This window comes from Channa argus, chromosome 4, assembly GCF_033026475.1.
Source record: "Channa argus isolate prfri chromosome 4, Channa argus male v1.0, whole genome shotgun sequence".
NCBI classification, from domain to species: domain Eukaryota; kingdom Metazoa; phylum Chordata; class Actinopteri; order Anabantiformes; family Channidae; genus Channa; species Channa argus.
Genome location: NC_090200.1, coordinates 22,635,794 through 22,653,483, shown reverse-complemented (window position 1 = coordinate 22,653,483; position 17,690 = coordinate 22,635,794). Strand labels below are relative to the sequence as shown.

At 39.1% G+C, this 17,690-nt stretch overlaps 1 protein-coding gene across 2 annotated transcripts in view; it reads left to right on the top strand.

The window, feature by feature from the left end:
* Window positions 1-17,690, top strand: part of cdh13 (cadherin 13, H-cadherin (heart)) — a 307,186-nt gene that overhangs the window by 201,567 nt on the left and 87,929 nt on the right. For both annotated transcript variants that reach the window (XM_067502516.1, XM_067502517.1), the window contains one exon: window positions 645-823. In XM_067502516.1, coding sequence (XP_067358617.1) covers window positions 645-823 — 179 coding nt within the window. The remainder of the gene's footprint in view (window positions 1-644; window positions 824-17,690) is intronic.

Below are 17,690 nucleotides of genomic sequence, written 5' to 3'. Positions count from 1 at the left end.
TGTCCTGCTGAATCAGTCCAAGTGTATCTCATCACAAGAGAGACAGATTGGGGGTTGAGGGTGTGTCAAGGATTGCCTCCCATTTCAGCTCAGCTGCAGCCAGCAGGATTTTCATTTTTGTTTTCATTAACAAATAAAATGTACCCTGCTGTTAGAGCTGACACGAGGGAGAAAACGCATAAATAGGAAAGGCTAACTTTTAAAGCGTCTTTCTGGGCAGCAGTAGTTTGTAATTGTGCTTTTCACACATCCGCTGCCATGATTACTTCAACTTTATGACCCCAAACACAATGAATATCGAATGTAATACATAGGAAACATCATGTAGACAAGAAGCCAGGGTCACTTTGGCTGGGTGAACATAGCAGTGACAAAAGTGCAAAACACCACAGTTAACATGAGCATATATTCAAGTAATTATTACATTTTATAATATTGGAAATCCTCAAAATTTGCATAGATTGAATACATTTAATCTGGTGCCTGATTTTTTTGTTTGCCTATATAATATAACCGAATAGAATAATATAATGAAGCTGCTCCTGTGTTGTATATTCATGCAAAAAATAGTTTAAAGTTTAGCTCTCTTTTTGTCACATAAGTTAGAGTTTAGACTCAACCCTGTCCTTTACTGTCTTCTCTAGGGACTACAGTGATGACAATGATGGCATTTGACGCTGATGACCCTGCCACAGATAACGCTGTGTTGCGCTACAACATCGTCAGGCAGTCGCCAGACAAGCCGTCCCCGAACATGTTCTACATTGATGCAGAAAAAGGCGACATAGTCACTGTCATCTCGCCCACATTACTTGACAGAGAGGTAGGTTAACTTGGAAAACGTGTGTTTGTGTATGTGTGGTGTATCACTCTGCACTGAGTGATGGTCCTTTACCAAATGAAACAGAGTGTGTCTTTTTGCTGGACAGACCGTTGTCACAAGCCTTAAGCTTGCCATAATTTCTGAGATGCAGCCTGTTCTATTTTATATCATCTCTGTCTCAACTTGTCACTAATGCTGACAGTGAGCAGAGTCAAAAGTCTGCTTTTGTGTGTGCGCTGTATGACATCTATAAGTTTTAATATGTGACTTTGTGAGAATGAGCACTTGTGCATTGCAGTGAGCAGGCACAGAAACCAGATGAGCGCCTCTCCATTTCCCCATCTAACCGGAGCGAGACAACGGGATGATTGCTTTTTCAGCAGGGTGACGAATGCCGGAACATTGATTGGGTTCGCTGGTGGAAGAGGAATATTAGCTGTTGTCAGACACTTAGCGCATAGTTTAATTGAGGTGATACACACTCATTCGCCGGCTCTGGTGGTGTCCAACAAGCCAGGCTGAAAACCTCCCATCCGGAACTGCTGGAACCATAGCAGCTAACCACCCTGATGAGACGCTCCCAGACATACAGTAAATTGTTTAATAGAGGTGTAATTGATTAAAAGTATGGTAAAATGAGACGTAATCAATGAAGTGAAAACTTTATACGGTTTTTGTGAATTGGCTAGAGATTGAATGATTGAAATGTTTGGTGTTGGTTATTATGGTTTTTCTTGTAGAATAGAAATAGTATATCCTTTACCAAATATTCGAAAGGTAACTCTAAAAAAATGCAGCACTCTTCCACTTATCTGCAGCCAAGATTTATTACAGCTACTAACAGGTTGTTTGAAGAAGGCACATAGCCAAATTGGCAGCATGTTTGTGGCCTCAGTAAATCATTGAAAAAAGCAGATTCTTCTTTTCACTTCATTCTCCATAGGTGATAAACTCTTGAAGTTATTAATGAGTCCTTCAAACACACAAAGACATGAAACCCAAGTTAGTCAATTTAGGCCCATCACATTTGGAGTCCTGCTTGATTTTTTTTACTTAAACTGTGTTAAGCACCTTAGGTGGTAGTCACACTGTGTGTATTTCTTCTTTTTTCATGAAGTATAGCGGCTGTGACAAAGGAGCTGGTGGGTACCAGAGGTTTAACTTTGTTTTTCCTCTGTGTTATACAGCATTTCCTGTCAAAATCTGATCAGCAGGACTGTTCCATTGAGCCCCTCAGCCACCATAAACGAAATAAAGAAATGAGCGCCATGGTGTTGAAGTGTTTTCTGTGATATTCATAGCAATTGGTCAGTTCTTTGTGTGTAAAGAGGGATTTTATACCACACGACTAGATGTTGCAGCCCATGAAACCTTCTGCATTTCAAATTCAATCAAAGAGAAAGATGCACAAACCAATATGGTAATTTTTCTTTTATAAAACTGCCGAATAGCTGTGACTAATCCATGTCTGTGATAGTGTCCCGCTGCGGTGTTAACATGATGGCAGATGTGGCCAACTCAAAGCAGTAAAAGCCTGAAGCACCATGTAAGATTGTCTTTATGTTGTATCTACAAGTATCTATCCTGCTAATCCACATGCTGCAATATCTTATTAGTGTACCAGGTTTTTCCAAAACGTCCTCTGGGGTTGTAGCAATAGTCCAACCGCTGTGCAGCATCTCTGTTTAATGGAAAGAAAGAAAAAAGTCAGTCAGTCAGTCAGCAGAGCCAAATAGAAGGGCAAAAGGCATAAGTTTTAAACTCCACCCTATTCTACATCTGGAGAAATGTTTAAACCAGCCACTTCAGCACATTCACATACTGTAATTATGTCAGCCATTGAATCCATCTGCCATCCACAGTGTAGCTACTGAAGACACAATGTCCAGCGTATGTGCGCAGTATATGTGTGACACAGAGAGAGAAAAGGGAAGGGTTAACACACCAGCGAAAGATGAAACAAAAGGCGAGAGAATCCTTACCCCTGCATTCCCCTTATTCCTCAGACATACAGTAATTCAGGTGGAGCTCTAAGTGTATTTGGATAGACACCTCACCTGCCCCGGGGAGGCAGAAAGCAATCCGGAGAAAATTGGAAAATCAATTTTGTCACATTGAAATCAGTTAGATTTTCCCTCTAGTGCTTTCTCTGAGGCGTAAAATCCTGTCTTGATATGCACATTTATTCCACCGCTCTGTGTTTTTCTCCTCACTTTACTTTAGACACATCTCCTTTCAATGTCTTATATTATTCTGACACACAACACTGTTGGATCAATGGCAAGCTATAATTTTTGACAGCTAATATTGCTGCAGAGATGAGGCCATTTTCATAAGTCTGAGAGAAGGGTGGAGTGTTCACACCTTTCACTGGATGCACATGTAAATCTCTCCATGTAAATCAGTCTACTTTGCAGAAAATGTTCATCTTTTCTGTCCATGTTTTCTCACAAGTGAACATGTCTACGTACAAACTAAGGCTGTGTAGTGTGATAACACAATTATTTATCATACAGCAGATAGATGTTAAATTAGACCAGAAATATCAATATATGAAGCTAAGGGTTTATAGCCTTAACCTTTTTTTTTTTTGATAAATTTGACTCATAGTGAGAAAGAGGACATAAAAGGTTGGATTTTTCAGTCTTTTTAATAAGTAGGCTTCAGCCTTTTTTAGCCAATATGAGGCCAAGTGTGTGGCAGATGCAGTATGCAGAGTTATGTTGGGAGATGTTTTCCTGATTTGTATTTTTTTTCCTGATGTGAAGTGTGTGTATCTTTGAGTTTAAATGCGTTAATTAGCTGTTTGGAGTAAACAGAATTTCAGCAAAGGTGTCAGAAACACCCATAGTGCAGTTTATGTAGTCAGTTCTCATTCCCCAAGCATCAAAAAGCACTGCTTTGTGCTGACCCTTAGGTACCTGCTTTCCTTTTTTTTTTGCTTTCAGTGAAGTACAATGGAAACCCTTTGACTCCAGCAGGAAACATTGTGTGCTTAATGATGATTGTTGCACAATGTCACACATGTGGTTACTATAGTAACACATAGTTAATGTGTGTGATGTTGTCACTGTCTGTAGCCTTTTTTTTATGTGATTTGTCTGACTCATCCCAAACCTGAAATTTTTGTGTCTACCCATAACACCTGTTATCTCTTAACTTAAATGTATCCTAAAATTGTTTCCCCAACCATAAGGAAAAAATGCAGCTGTGTGTGTACAGTATGTAAAATTGTTTCACTTGGTGTCAAATGGTGGCACCACTAGAAAATTGATAAGTGATGTGAAAGGGAACCTTTGGGGTCAATAGGAGACACTAAAGGACGTACAAAGCAGGTACAATTTGACACCTTGGGAAGCGTCATTATCTGATGCTGTAGGATGAGAACATGTTAGTATATTCATATTCCTGTTGATACTGCACACTTAAGAAACCATAATCCCTGTATCTGAGCTAGTTGATTTATCAATCTAACACTGGTTTTCACAGTTTTCATGCACCACCTCCCACAGTAACAGCCCAAATGTAATGCATCCTTTACAAAGGTTTGGGAACTGGAGTGGAGATAAGAATCAGAAAAGAAACAAGGAGAGCTGGGAGGATGGAGGATGGCAGACAGGGGGACACAGTAAATTTACCTCTAGTCTACAAAATAACAAGTCTTCTCTGAACATATCAGCTTCACCCTTTTGATTCAAAAGCAAGAAAAAAACAAGTATCACCGGGAATGTCTCAATGTATCTTAAAATGTGATCAGGTCTACATCTGAAAAACAATTATACACATTTTTTAAACTAGTCAGCCATACCTTTGTATCGATCTCGTTGATATTGAACACATCATTTAAACATTCACAGAGTAGGCTGAAAAAGGATGTGAACCTCCAGGCTAATGATATCAATACAAGCTAATTGGAGTCAGAAGTTAGCAAACCTGGAGTCTAATCAATGGAACCAAATTATACATGTGAGTTAAAGCTATTTGGACTTAACAACAAACACAAAGAATATGTTTGCTTTTCCACAAAATGCCTAGCAACAAGGTGATCGTGGAAGGTTTATGATAAATGATGTTTGATTTCCATAAATCTGAAGAGGGTTGCAAAGGTTTTAGAGAATTATCAGCCCTGCAGTTAGACAAACTGTCTATGAATGGAAATGATTTCATACTCCTTCCAGTCACGCTGCAAGTGGGAGAGTTGCCTAGCTATAATGACCCCAAAGGCAGAAGGCTCACTAAGGTGAAAACAAAAAAGCCCAAACAAACAGTAGAAGCTAATGGCTTAAAGAAATCATTGGAGCTGATTAACATGTCTGATCATGAGCCCAATACACAAATCATGGCACGTGGTAGCAGAAGGAGTCCACAGCAGGACATCACAGAAGCAAAGTAAAGGATGCATAACACCATAAATAGATCACTCCAGAGGTGAGGAGGGAGCATCATGATCTGGGGCTGCTTTGCTAGATGTACTGTACTTTACAGCTTTGTCATCATTGAAGGAAATCAATGAATAAGTAATGTATATAACAACAACATATTGGGGTGGGTGTCCACCAGATGGAGCTTAGTAGAAGATGGGTGATGTGAGCAGCACACTGACCCTAAACATCAAAGTAAATATACTATAAAATGGATTCAAACAAACTAAATCCTCCTCACACAGTGGTCCAGTTACAGACGTCAACCCAATTGACACTGGAATGAGTTTGAGAATGATGTTTGCATTCTATTTATAAAATACAATGCTTGACTGACCATTTTTAGCTGCGATGCAAAACAATAACGGGTGTAAAACACCAAAAAAGTACAACTGCTAAAGTGTAATTATTTGTCTTTACCTGTGACTTCAGAGCATATTTTTTGACCAGTAAATGCTAACTTGAATATTCAAATCAGCACATTTAGAGCCACTATTGTTATGTGTGTTTATATAGTGTGATTTATACTGTACTTTCTAAGACATAATTATGAACAGTTTAACAGTTCCCACCGAGATGTGGATACAGTCACGAAGAAAGATGTAAGTTTGCCCCACAGAAATAGGAATGGATGTTCTGGGAGGTTATAACACACTGAATAAGATGAAAAAAGGAAGATGTTAAGATTATTGACTTGAGCTTTATGTAGAATGTATCTGAAGTTACATTACATTGACAGAGTGATCACATTTCCCAGGGAAGCACACAAACACAGACATATGTCTTCGCTACACACACACATACATCAGTCACTGTAATCTATTTTAGTTTATGGAGTGTCCGTGTGTGGGCAGGCTGTAACCAGAGAGGACAGACTGCTAATGGCAGTGTGACTTTCTGACTCCCTAATGCTCTCTGGCCAATCTGGGAGCTGTCACTGCTAAGGATAGCCAATCGATGAAGTCGGCCGACCCCTCCATCTCCCTCCATGTTCTACAAAGGTGAATTACATGGAGATAAAATGGATGTCTGTGTGTGCGTGTGTCTGTGTGTGTGTGTGTGTGTGTGTGTTTATTTGTGGGTTTATCGGCTGGGGTCGGGGGTGTTGTGTTGTTTATACCCAAATAAAACAGCAAGTTTTGTTCATTTTGAGTTTTGTATTTCTACGCCCTCCATCTATGGAGATGTGTTGTGACTCCCTGTTAAATCCTTTTTTTCTGTCAGACAGAAAGCACATCTTAACAACAAATATAGTACAATTTTTATTTATTTTTTATTTTTTTAACCTAAAGGTGACTTTCAGATAGAAAAGTAGTGCTCAACAATCACTGTTGGAAAAAAGATTTGCACCTGAAAACTACAATCCCCCGAAAGAGTAATTCTCCAGTCTGATTCAGTTGAACAGTGCACAGCCTGTTGTAAGATAAAGCTTGGTGTTGTCAGGACAGGTTATATTTCTTGTTAAGGAAAATGGATCACCTGTCAGCACATTATCTTTGATTGTGTGTTGTCTGTAAATTAAGCGCTTACTTTCCTGGTCCCTGCGCTGTAAACGTGTTCACATCATCTGTTATGTTTTACTTAACTAGTATAACTCCAGGCAGGCAGGTAGATGGATGAATGTACACAATTATCCCTGATCAGCCGTATAACATATAATGATGGCTGGAAGTAAAAGGATCTTGTTCTTTCTTTTTCTTTTTTTTTTTTTGGTGCACCCTTGGCAGGTTTTTGACGCTGTTTGATAGGAAAGTGTATCCTGTCTAATGGCTTATTTGGCTCGGTGGCCGGAGAGGCTACATGCCTTTGCGCTGTGATGAATGACAACTGAATCTTTGGCAGGTTACACTCTTTAGGAAAACTGCATTCATCTTCTCTGCTCCCATTGTTGTGCCCCACTCCCCACCCCACCCTCCACCCTCGCCCTGCCTGTTCATCACTTTGTTTTCTTGCTTATTTTCATTTTGTGTTATTTTCTCTCTTTGTCTCCCTGCCTCAGTGTCTATCTCTTTTTTGTTTTCTGTCAGCCTCGCCTCCCCTCCTCTGTCAACACTTCACTCTGGACATCCAATTACTTGCAGGTCATAGCATAGTGATTCCATTCAGAGCAGCGCCTTTCAGCACAGGCCTCAAACAGCCATTCAAATTACATTCTCGGCTGCCTTCAGAGTTGCCACTCGGCAGAATGTTGTTTTCAAACATTTCTGGGGCCACCACCTAATCTGATCCCCCAAACATAATTGAATGTCAGTCGTCACATAAAGATGCTTTCCTCTCTTCAATTAGCGTCTCGTTTCCTCGTGTCACTGCAACAAGACGAAGCAGACAGAGAAATATTTACTCCTTCCAGGTAGAGGCCAGAGAGTTATTATATTATGTCATTTATATGCAAATAATACAGTGCAGGGAACACATTGATAAGATTTCATTACAGCTGATCTGATGTGCACTTCAGTTTATAAACTTTCTTTCATTCCCCTATTATGATCTGGAGATTGGACAGGTGTGAGTAGATGAGCTGGCTGGAGAGAGTTGCAGGCAAGTATGGACAAAGGTACTGTATAGGCCCTCAGAGCTGATGAAGAAGCATTGAAACATAGGAATGAAGAGGTGCAGTAATGCCTCTGAGGTGGCAAACAAGAGCGACAAATGATCAGTGACAGAGTGAAGTGCCAGTTCAATATCTGGTAAAAGATGCAGCCTCCAATCAGCAGCTTCATTGAGCAATGAGACAGTTGGAAGGTTCATGGGTGCAGTAATGGTGGCAGGGTGGAGAGCAATTTTTAGCAACAGCATTGTTATATTATTCATAACAACAACAATAAAGTTACTTTGGCCTTTCTATTCACCATCTGCGAAATGTTTTTTGCTTTTTTTCCCACCATATATGCAGCCAATAGCTTCAGAGTTGTGTGGAGGTTATTAAAAAAAAAAGAAGTGCACTGTGAGTCTGCAAGAACTGAGAGGATCTAAAACTATAATACTGTGTAGACATGAACTACAGTGTGTGAAGTAGTATAACATCTTTTCATTAGTGTTTCACCCTTTGAAAATAGTCAATACAGGATTTTTTGTCTGGTATGGGTTTTTATTTAACCTTATGTGCATGTAAATAGAGCAGTGGTAACTGGCTTTTACTCTCTTAATTGAGAGTTTACTTGATGAGTAACAACTGTGCCTATTGCAGTGTTTGCCTGTGTGTGTGTGTGTGTGTGCGTGTGTGTGTCTATGTGTGTGTCTGTGTGTGTGTCAGTTTTGTTTTGTTTCTAGACCGGCATCATCTCCTAGAATTAATTCTCTATATAAGTGGAGATCTAGAAGACAGAGAGGTTTAAAATGAGACATTAGGCCCAAAGTGGGAGTTTTATTGTGTAAATGCTTTGTGGAAACATTTTATTTATAGATGATTGTACTATAAAATGACGAAATATTGTTGATGTAATACATGGTTATATAAGGTGTTTAACTTGCTCGGTTATTATTCAGGCGAAGAATCACTTGGCCTGGCATGGTTCTTGTTTCACCGGGCAGGTTTTAAGACACACAAGGGACAATCCTAGGTAAAGATTCTTAAATTATCTGCAAATGTCTCAGATCTCACATATATATCTATAATAATTATAGGTTATGACTCACTAAGCTAATTATCAGGAACTACTTAAGTTTATCGCTCCAAGCTACTTTGTTTTATTAGTGTTGTGTGCTTTGATCAGATTTAATTTACAGTCAGCAGTCAGTAGTCAAATGTTGCTAAACACTGGTTGGTGTCTGGAAATACACAATATCATCTTTATCCAAATGAGTCTCATCCTCCTTTAAAACAGCAAGAGGATCACAGAACAGTTTTCTGTGAAATAAATCTGTTCTATCTCTGTCAGAAAATATTAAGCTTCACTCAAAGAATGGAGCAAATTATGGTAACAAGTTTTCAGGGCCTGTAAAAGCACATCTACCCCATCTCCCTAATCGAAAAATCAAGACTTAATGAAAACACACCCACTAAAAACACAGCTGTTTTAACTGCTGGATGCAACATGCCCTCCTACAACATTGAGATAATGATGGGTAGTGAATGTGCACTGAAGCTTTTAAGTTTCCAATTCACTTTTGATTCATAGCTAGTTGTGATGTCTTATAGCCCTCACGTGTTATACATTAAACGGTATAGTTTATGTATATACGTTTAACGGGAACTGATGACTGTGAAATCAAGATCTACACATGGACATTGTGTTTCAACAGTTAAGGTAAAAAATCTGAGTGAAGGCCCAATAAGCAAGAGCCATTTTTGCCTGGAGGAGGTCTTTACGTTTTTATCTAGCATTTGATGACTTTCCTTGTATTCTTTTGTCTCAATATAAGATGCACCGTCATGATTGGAAGCCAATGTGCGCTTTGGGTGTTTTTGCACGTCCGTTCATACGACGGTCAGTGCATTATGGCTTGTGCTCTGCAGTGATTAATGGCAAGCCTGGAATTCATAAGCCTCCCCACCAGCCAGATTTGTCTATTTTGCTGCAACAAAGCAATTAATTGCAGTGACACTGGCTTCTATTGCTATTGCTGTTGTATTTGAGGCTGCTGTGCACTGACATTTAATCAAACCCGTTAAGTCATCTTTGCCTGAGTTGTGAACCGAGCTCGTTATATTGAACACATAGTAAATGCACACTTGCAGTAGTTTTCAGTTTATTTGCACATTTGAGTCACTTGAGATTAGTGTGACTGACTTTTAAAGGAGTTAAATTTACACACTTTGTTTGTCGCACAGCGTGAAAACAAACCCAATTACAATCAGATACTTCCTCACACATAGATGATGGCTTCAACCCAGAAAAGAAAGTAAAGTGTTTGAGTACATTACCAAGTGATCCCATTATAAATAGTGTTACTGCAGTACCTCCTTAAGTAATGGCCAGTAGCCAGAGTTCTGGCAGGTCTAATCGATACAGTGTAGTTGGTGTGAACCCAACCACCTCACGTTCTCTTGTTCTTCCCCCGAAATGAACAAAGTGGACACCGTTCACAGGCATTGATGAAATAGTGTACGCCTCTTTTTACCTTGTATATTAGTACTTCCTCTCCTCGGCTTCCTTCTCCTCTTCCTCCTGCGTTCTCTCCCTCCCCTATCATGCCTCTGTCCAGTTGCATTACTGAGGAAATGAGATTCCCTCTAATTAATTAGATCTCTGAGTGCTAAAGATTAAGATTACATCCCAATGAAGGGTAGAGGTGTCAATCACATTTTTTTTCCAGGCTGAGGATTCCTCAGAATAAATTGAGCCTCATGGGCATTGGGGGTAAAAGTGTGTGTTGTTAATCCTATTTTTTTTTTTTTTTCGCTTGCTTTAATTGAGTCTCACCAACAGTAGTCAATGAAATGTTGAGACCAGAAAGAAGAACAAGGTAGAGAATTATATTTACCAGAGCAGCATATAAGAGATTCTTGGCTGAAAGAAACAAGAAAAAAAATTGGATCATTAAGATACTAAGAGGATGGAACAAAAGAGAGGAAGTCAGCAGAACAAATGTGGTATTGCAGGTAAAACAAAGAGAGAAATAGCAGCAAAATCACAGGAATTTTTTAGTGTAGATTATGAGATATTTCTTGAGTGTTTTTAATTAGATCTTTTTGACAACATGATTATGATTTACAATAACAATACGTCATGATTCAACATCTAACTGTCAGTAAAATAATTAGCCTAAGAGGGTAATTAACCTGACAAATAGTTAAAGAAGTTGCTTGAGGTGTTTAGTTGTTTTGGGTCAAAAGTCTGCATAATTTTTCACTCTGCTGCCTGTCCCTGCCTGAGTTCATCAGAATAATTTCTCTGAACAGTCACTATTTACCCATATCTGGCCTCTTCTTTGGAGATACATTTTCTGTGGTTGAAGAAAAAAGGCAAAATAATGGCTTTTTCTTATCAGCAAATGAAATGACAGCTAAGTCATCTCTTCCCTTCTGGTTTGTATCAGTGCAATGGGATTTCTGCTGCGTACATTCGCTAACCTGCTTGGCATCCTAGAGGCCTGTAATTATTTTTCGAACATCCATTATTTATGTCCATGTGACATAGAGGTAGAGACACTGCAGCGCTACAACCTGTTCAAAGTCTAAAACTTGAGAAGCAGACAGATGATGGAACAGTTCTGTTACCTGGATTGTGTCAAATCTAATTAAATCTCAGAAGATATATGTTAAGATGCTGTGCTACTGAAATAGAGTCATCACCTTAAAGAGCCACTCAACCAGTTTTACTCCTAGGTCAGTTAGTCCTCATCAGGAGGCTTCCTCTGTAACACTGGTGAGAGTTTCCTAGTGTATGAGTTTGATAAATATTGGTGTTAACACTGAGGGTCTAACAAATTGGTTACTTTATGGGAAATGGAGTGTTTTTTAGACTCGACCAAGTCAGGGTATCTTGGCCTTTGCTGCCTCATTTTTTAAATGTCCTCTTTCAATATGAGACCATGACTTCATGGAATTGTAGTACAAATTACTTGAATAGCCTTGTAAACTCCCACTCAACTCATTTCTTTTTTTCCCTCTCCTGCTCTTCAGAATTCTTGCCAGAGTTCACAGCATTTTTGTTCGGCTAACAAAAAGGTTGGCTAATATCATGAAGCTATTGACTCTGGGGGTATGAGACCATTTAAAATAAATACCCAGCATTTTTTCCCTTTCCTCTTTCTGTCATTGCACAGCTGTGGTGTAAAGATGGCCTTTGTTAAAGTAAAAATAATGATACAACAATGTAAAAATTCGCAGTTGAATCCAAATCCAAAATCCAAATAAAAATCCTCACTCAAACATACTCAGAGTATCAGTATCAGTATCAGTACAAAGTACCCACTCTGCAGCCTTCTCTGTTTGCGTTTTCTTGTTTTCTTTTTTTTTTTTTTGAAGGAGTAGATTACTGTTTGGTTTCAGTAGTAGCATTTTACTGTATGTAAACAGCTTTCCACTAATATTTGTTAGTAGAAATATCTTCTGAAATGAATGTTATTGTGGATAGATCATCTCGACACCTCCCAAGACTTACGTTTTTCAGCAATCTAATTTATTGTAATTTGATCATTACTGAAGGGTTGTGAAGAGTGTCATAGAGCATTGCAAATGGTGAAAGAGCACAGTGGAGCAGGGAGAGGGAGGGCTGGGTGGAGCAGAGTGGATTGATTTTGAATCCCATGCTAGCTTTAAAAAGTTCAACTCCTTCTCCAGAGGAGGGCTGACATGGCAAATATTGGGGGTTGTGGGATGATTAAACAGTAACACATAAAGTACACTGATTGAAAATTTTCTCTATAGCCTCTAATATTGAAGAGTCACTGAGCTTCAAATATTTACAACCCCAATTCCAAAAAAGTTTGGGAAGATGTGTAAAACATATATAAAAGCACAATGCAATGCTTTGAAAAAGTTGGAACAGGAGCAATAAAAGGCTGGATAAGTAATTGCCACAAATCAAAAACAAATGGAGCAGAATTTGACAACTAATTAGGTGAAGTGGCAACAGGTCAGTAACCTGAGTGGGGATAAAATGAGAATTTCAATAAGGCAAATCCTCTCAAATGTAAAGATGAGCAGAGGTTCACCAATCTGCGGCAAACTGCATCAAATAATTTTGGAACAATTTCAGAAACATGTTCCTCTACATAAAATTGTAAAAAACTTTGAAGATCCCACTATTTACAGTATATTACGTCATTAAAGGATTCAGAATCAGGAGGAATCTCTGTGCGCAAGGGACAAGGGTCAAGACTGGATGCATGCTCTGGGCCCTCGAGTGGCACTGCATTAAAAACAATCATGATTCTCTATTGTTTTCTGTGTTAGTTAAAGCTGTATCATACAAAGAAGGAGCCATTCGTGAACACAATCCAGAAATGCCCAGTGTTCTCTGGGCCAAAGCTCATTTAAAATGGAAAACTGGCAAAATGGGGCAAAATGGAAAACTGTTCTGTGGTCAGATGAATCAAAATTTGAAGTTCTTTTTGGAAACTATGGACGCCTTCTCCATACGGACTAAAGAGGAGAGGGACCAACCAGCGTGTTATCAGTGAACAGTTCAAAAGCCTGCATCTCTGATGGTATGGGGGGCATTAGTGCCTATGGCGTGGGCAGCTTACACATCTGGAAAGGCCCCATCAATGCTGAAAAGTACATAAAGGATTTAGAGCAATATATGCTCCCATCCAGACAAAGTCTCTTTCAGGGAAGAACTTGCATAAGTTTTAACATAGGTTCAAAGTTTCAACAACTGATATGTTGTTTATGTTCTATTGTGAATGAACTGGGTTGATAAGATTGTTAAATCATTGCATTCTGTTTTTATTTATGTTTTACACATCATTCGAACATTTTTGAAATTGGGATTGTATTTAAAATCTGAAAAAGTCTATAGGCATTCTTTTTTTTTTTTTTTTTTTTTGCTGTAACTACTCAAAACTCAGATATCCAAAACATAACAGGTCCAGGTTAGATACTATATTATGTACAGCATGTCTACTGATTTTCATCTATTTTATTGCAAGAATTGTAGAATTGTAGAGTACATTGCATCTATTGATCACACCAGGAAGTAATAGGTAAGTAAGATACAGGCAAAATAATAAAAATAAGAAAGACAGCAGTATATAAAAAGTTAGTTAGCTCATCTTCCCTCTGCATATTGCAAAGTGGTGTCAGGCTTGTTATTGCTACTTTAAAGCTGGCTCAAACATTTTAGGTACATAATTTCTCTAAAACAAACAAAGCAAAAGTGGCAATAGATGCAAATATTGGCTCTTTCAAATTACTATGCACACAGATAAAAAATACAAGACCTTTTTAAAATTCAGAAGTAATTTACGAGAGTGGAGAATTCTGACTTTTCCGGTGTCCTAAGGAGGTATTGAAAGGGCAGCGGAGAGAAAGAGGAAGGAAAGGACCAGAGGCTGAGACCTGAGAACAGAGAGATGAAGGAGAGTGACAAGCAAAGTGAGGCATGCAGGTGGAGGGTGGAATAATTAGGGTGAGACAACTGCTCGCTGCTAGAAGGGAAACATCTATGCTAAGTGGAAGTGAGGGCTTCAGTAATGTCAGGGAGGTCCTGGTGAGGCAGCACTGTCATTAGTCTCAGAGAGAGCTTCAACACTCTTACTTCCCTCTTGATGGCTCTTTCTCTTCCCTCTGACTTTCTCTCGCTATCTGTTCCCCTTGCTGCCTCCTGCTGTCTCATTCTTCACAAGCTTTCTCTCTGCTGTCTCCCCTCACTTCTTCTCTCTCATCCTCTATTTTTTTTCCCATCGTCATTGACCTGAGGATAAAGAGTATTTGTCAACAACTCTTACTCTCCAGTGAACCTCCCCCCCCTACAATAGCTCTTCAGGCGAGAATTAATTTCACCCTGTCTCCATGAGAAAGTGCATTGATTGGAAAAGTTTGTTGTTGTGTGCACAGTACTTTTTTATTGTTCCCTCTCCCGTGCCACTTTATCTTTGCTGATGAAATTCAACTTGGTTCATTGCCTCTGTTAAAGCAGACACAATGCTATTGTTGCTCAACTCTCTTTAGGTGTTACCATCTTTAAAATTATTTGCTTATATATCAGTCCAAATAGCCATTTGCTCCCCATCCTTCAGTAGATACATAGATCAGCTGCAGTCAGGATTTACGTTGATAGATTTATTTGGCTGTAACAGAGAAAATGAGAAGAGGAAGTTGGCACTGACACAAATTGTGGCATATGTGTCGAGGTCATCCAGTAATTCTCTTTGTGGAGCCTAGCAGCGGGTTTCTGTAAATTGGCTTTTATTTTGTAAAGCCCTCTGCCCACTGACTGTCAAATAGGGAGTTAAACATTTTGTCTTGCCACTTTCCGTTTAATCTAGTTTAATCTATTTGTAGCCAGTCTGAGTCAGAGTTGGATTGAATACACTCAAACAAGCATCATCTTTTTACTGTTGGCGCTCTCTCTCTCTCTCTCTCTCTCTCTCTCTCTCTCTCTCTCTCTCTCTCTCTCTCTCTCTCTCTCACTCTTTCTCTCTCTCTCTCTCTCTCTCTGTCTTTCTCTCTCTGGTGTCAGAACTACTATTTCCCTTGGACGTAAACAACAGGAAGACATCAGTTTGTTTTGTTTTTTGTCTTAGATGTTTGCTTGCAATGTATTCCGCAAAATCCCAGGATCCCAGGAAGCAGCATATGACTAGGAAATGAGACCACAATAAAAGGGGGCAAAATAAATAGATTGCAAAAGACCAATATTTACTGCCAGGTATCTTGGTGGTTTGATTTTTATTTATTTTTTGGCTATATCTGTATGGAAATACCTGAACTTACCATATTCTGATGTTATTTGATTCACGCATATAGAAATGATCATACCTGTTTAGAATCAATAAATTCTCTACTGTTTGTCAGAATGGTATTAAAATAGACTTAGTTTATTTTAGATTAAATAGATTTAATCCAGGCACTAATAAGTTCTCATGTATATCTAGCTAATGTATTGCAGCTAAGTGGAAAGTTCATTCACTTCCATGCTGTGAAGACGACCAGCAGCCACTTAAAGTGCATTAGGAAAGTTTTCAGACTTTATTTTTTATTTAATTACATAAATCTTTATGGGGTACTGGGGGTAGATTAAGGAGAAAAATAAAGCACAAATGAAAAAACTGTACTATCCGGCTGCAACATAACAAAACTAATAAAAGGGTTCTGAAGACTTTCCGAATGTAGTTAAACTTGCGGCAGCATAGAGATTGGAAATAAGATAAAACAGCAAATCTGACTCTGTCCACCTTCCAAAAACACCTACCAGCACCTCTAAAGATTACTAATTAACATGTTGTGTCTTCTTTATTTAGTTCATACAAAAGCTGAAGTGTAAAACAACTATTTTGTGGCTAGGAGCATTAACTTCTCTTCTAGTTTCCTGGCAACAGGCTACATAACCTCAAGTAAAACAGAGAATTGTTGCTTTTGTACTTTTTTCATGGACTAAACAAATGAAACACAAAGTTGTAATTGGTGAGGTTTAGATCTTCTTGTTGGCAGATTTTGGACAGAGCTAACCATCGAATTCCGCTGCTGGCTGCACCTACAGTTTGACATTATAGATGTTGTATGGGAAAGGTACACATTTACTCAGATACTGCTTAGCAAAGATGTGAATAATAGTATTTCCCAAATGAGTGACAAAGTCCTCCTGCAATTACTTGTGATGGCATGACAGTGTACTGCAGCGTGCTGGTGGGTGCATTAGCCTATAAAATGCATTCAGCTGACAAAGGGGGATTCTAAAAACTGCGAATATACAGTAATGGCATCTGTCTAAAGGGCAAGTGATGTCAGAAGCAAAGAGAAAGAGACACAGCAGATACAGTATCGTGTGGCTTGTTGGAACTAGACAGGAGCCACACTGTGAGACAGAAACTTACCCTGAAGTTTCTTCAGTGGAATGGAGTCAATATTACATTTTTATTTTTTATTTTTTTAAGCTAAGTACAAACCTGGGGACAGAGTTTGGTATGGAAGCCATAGCACAGCTGTCAGGGAACATGTCAAGGTTCTGGCAGTGACCTGCATGAATGAATGTGTGCCTGATAAGTCTTGTGGCCTCTGGGCCACAAAGATAAGAGCAGCATCCTGACAGAGAGAAAAGAACACAGGTCGTTCACATACTCACTATGTACAAATTTATGGTCTAGCAACACACATGCACACACACACAGACACAACTCACATATTATAATTATCACCTGAATATCTGCTGCCACCATTTTGCTATTGAGCTTGATGTACTGTAGAAACTGTGGGATGGGGGTTTAGTTAATGCTCTTTAAAACCCACCAACATATCAACTTTTAGGCTGTGTATTGCAAACACACACACTTTAGATTCTTTACACCAGAAAGTGGTAAAGTTTTGGGGTGGCTGAGACCCAGGACGTAGTGGGGTTGTTCACTTATCGCAGAATCAGATATTGCAGACTGCCAGCTCCTCCTCTCCATATCTTGAACGGTCCCTGGGTAAGACACTGACCCTCACATTGTTCCAGTTGGGTTAGTTGAATCACACACCTAAATAATGTACCTACCTGAATTAGCACACCTACAATACTACTGTGTGCATGTAAAAATGTCTTGCCTAACCCCTTCATAATGGCTGGCCACTTTATTAGGTACACCGTGCCAGCAAATTTGACCAGTCTTTGCCTTTAGAACTGCCTTAATTCTCTGTGGCATAGATTCAACAAGATGCTGGAATCATTCCTTAGAGATTATGGTCCAAATTGATATGACAGCATCACACAGTTGTTGCAGTTGCTGGCTGCAGTTGTTGGCTGGACTTTCATGATACAATTCTGCTGTTCCAAAACTTGTTCCAGGATCTCTACTGAATGGAGATCTGGTGACTATAAAAGCTTTCTGAGTACAATGGATTCATTGTCATGTACAAG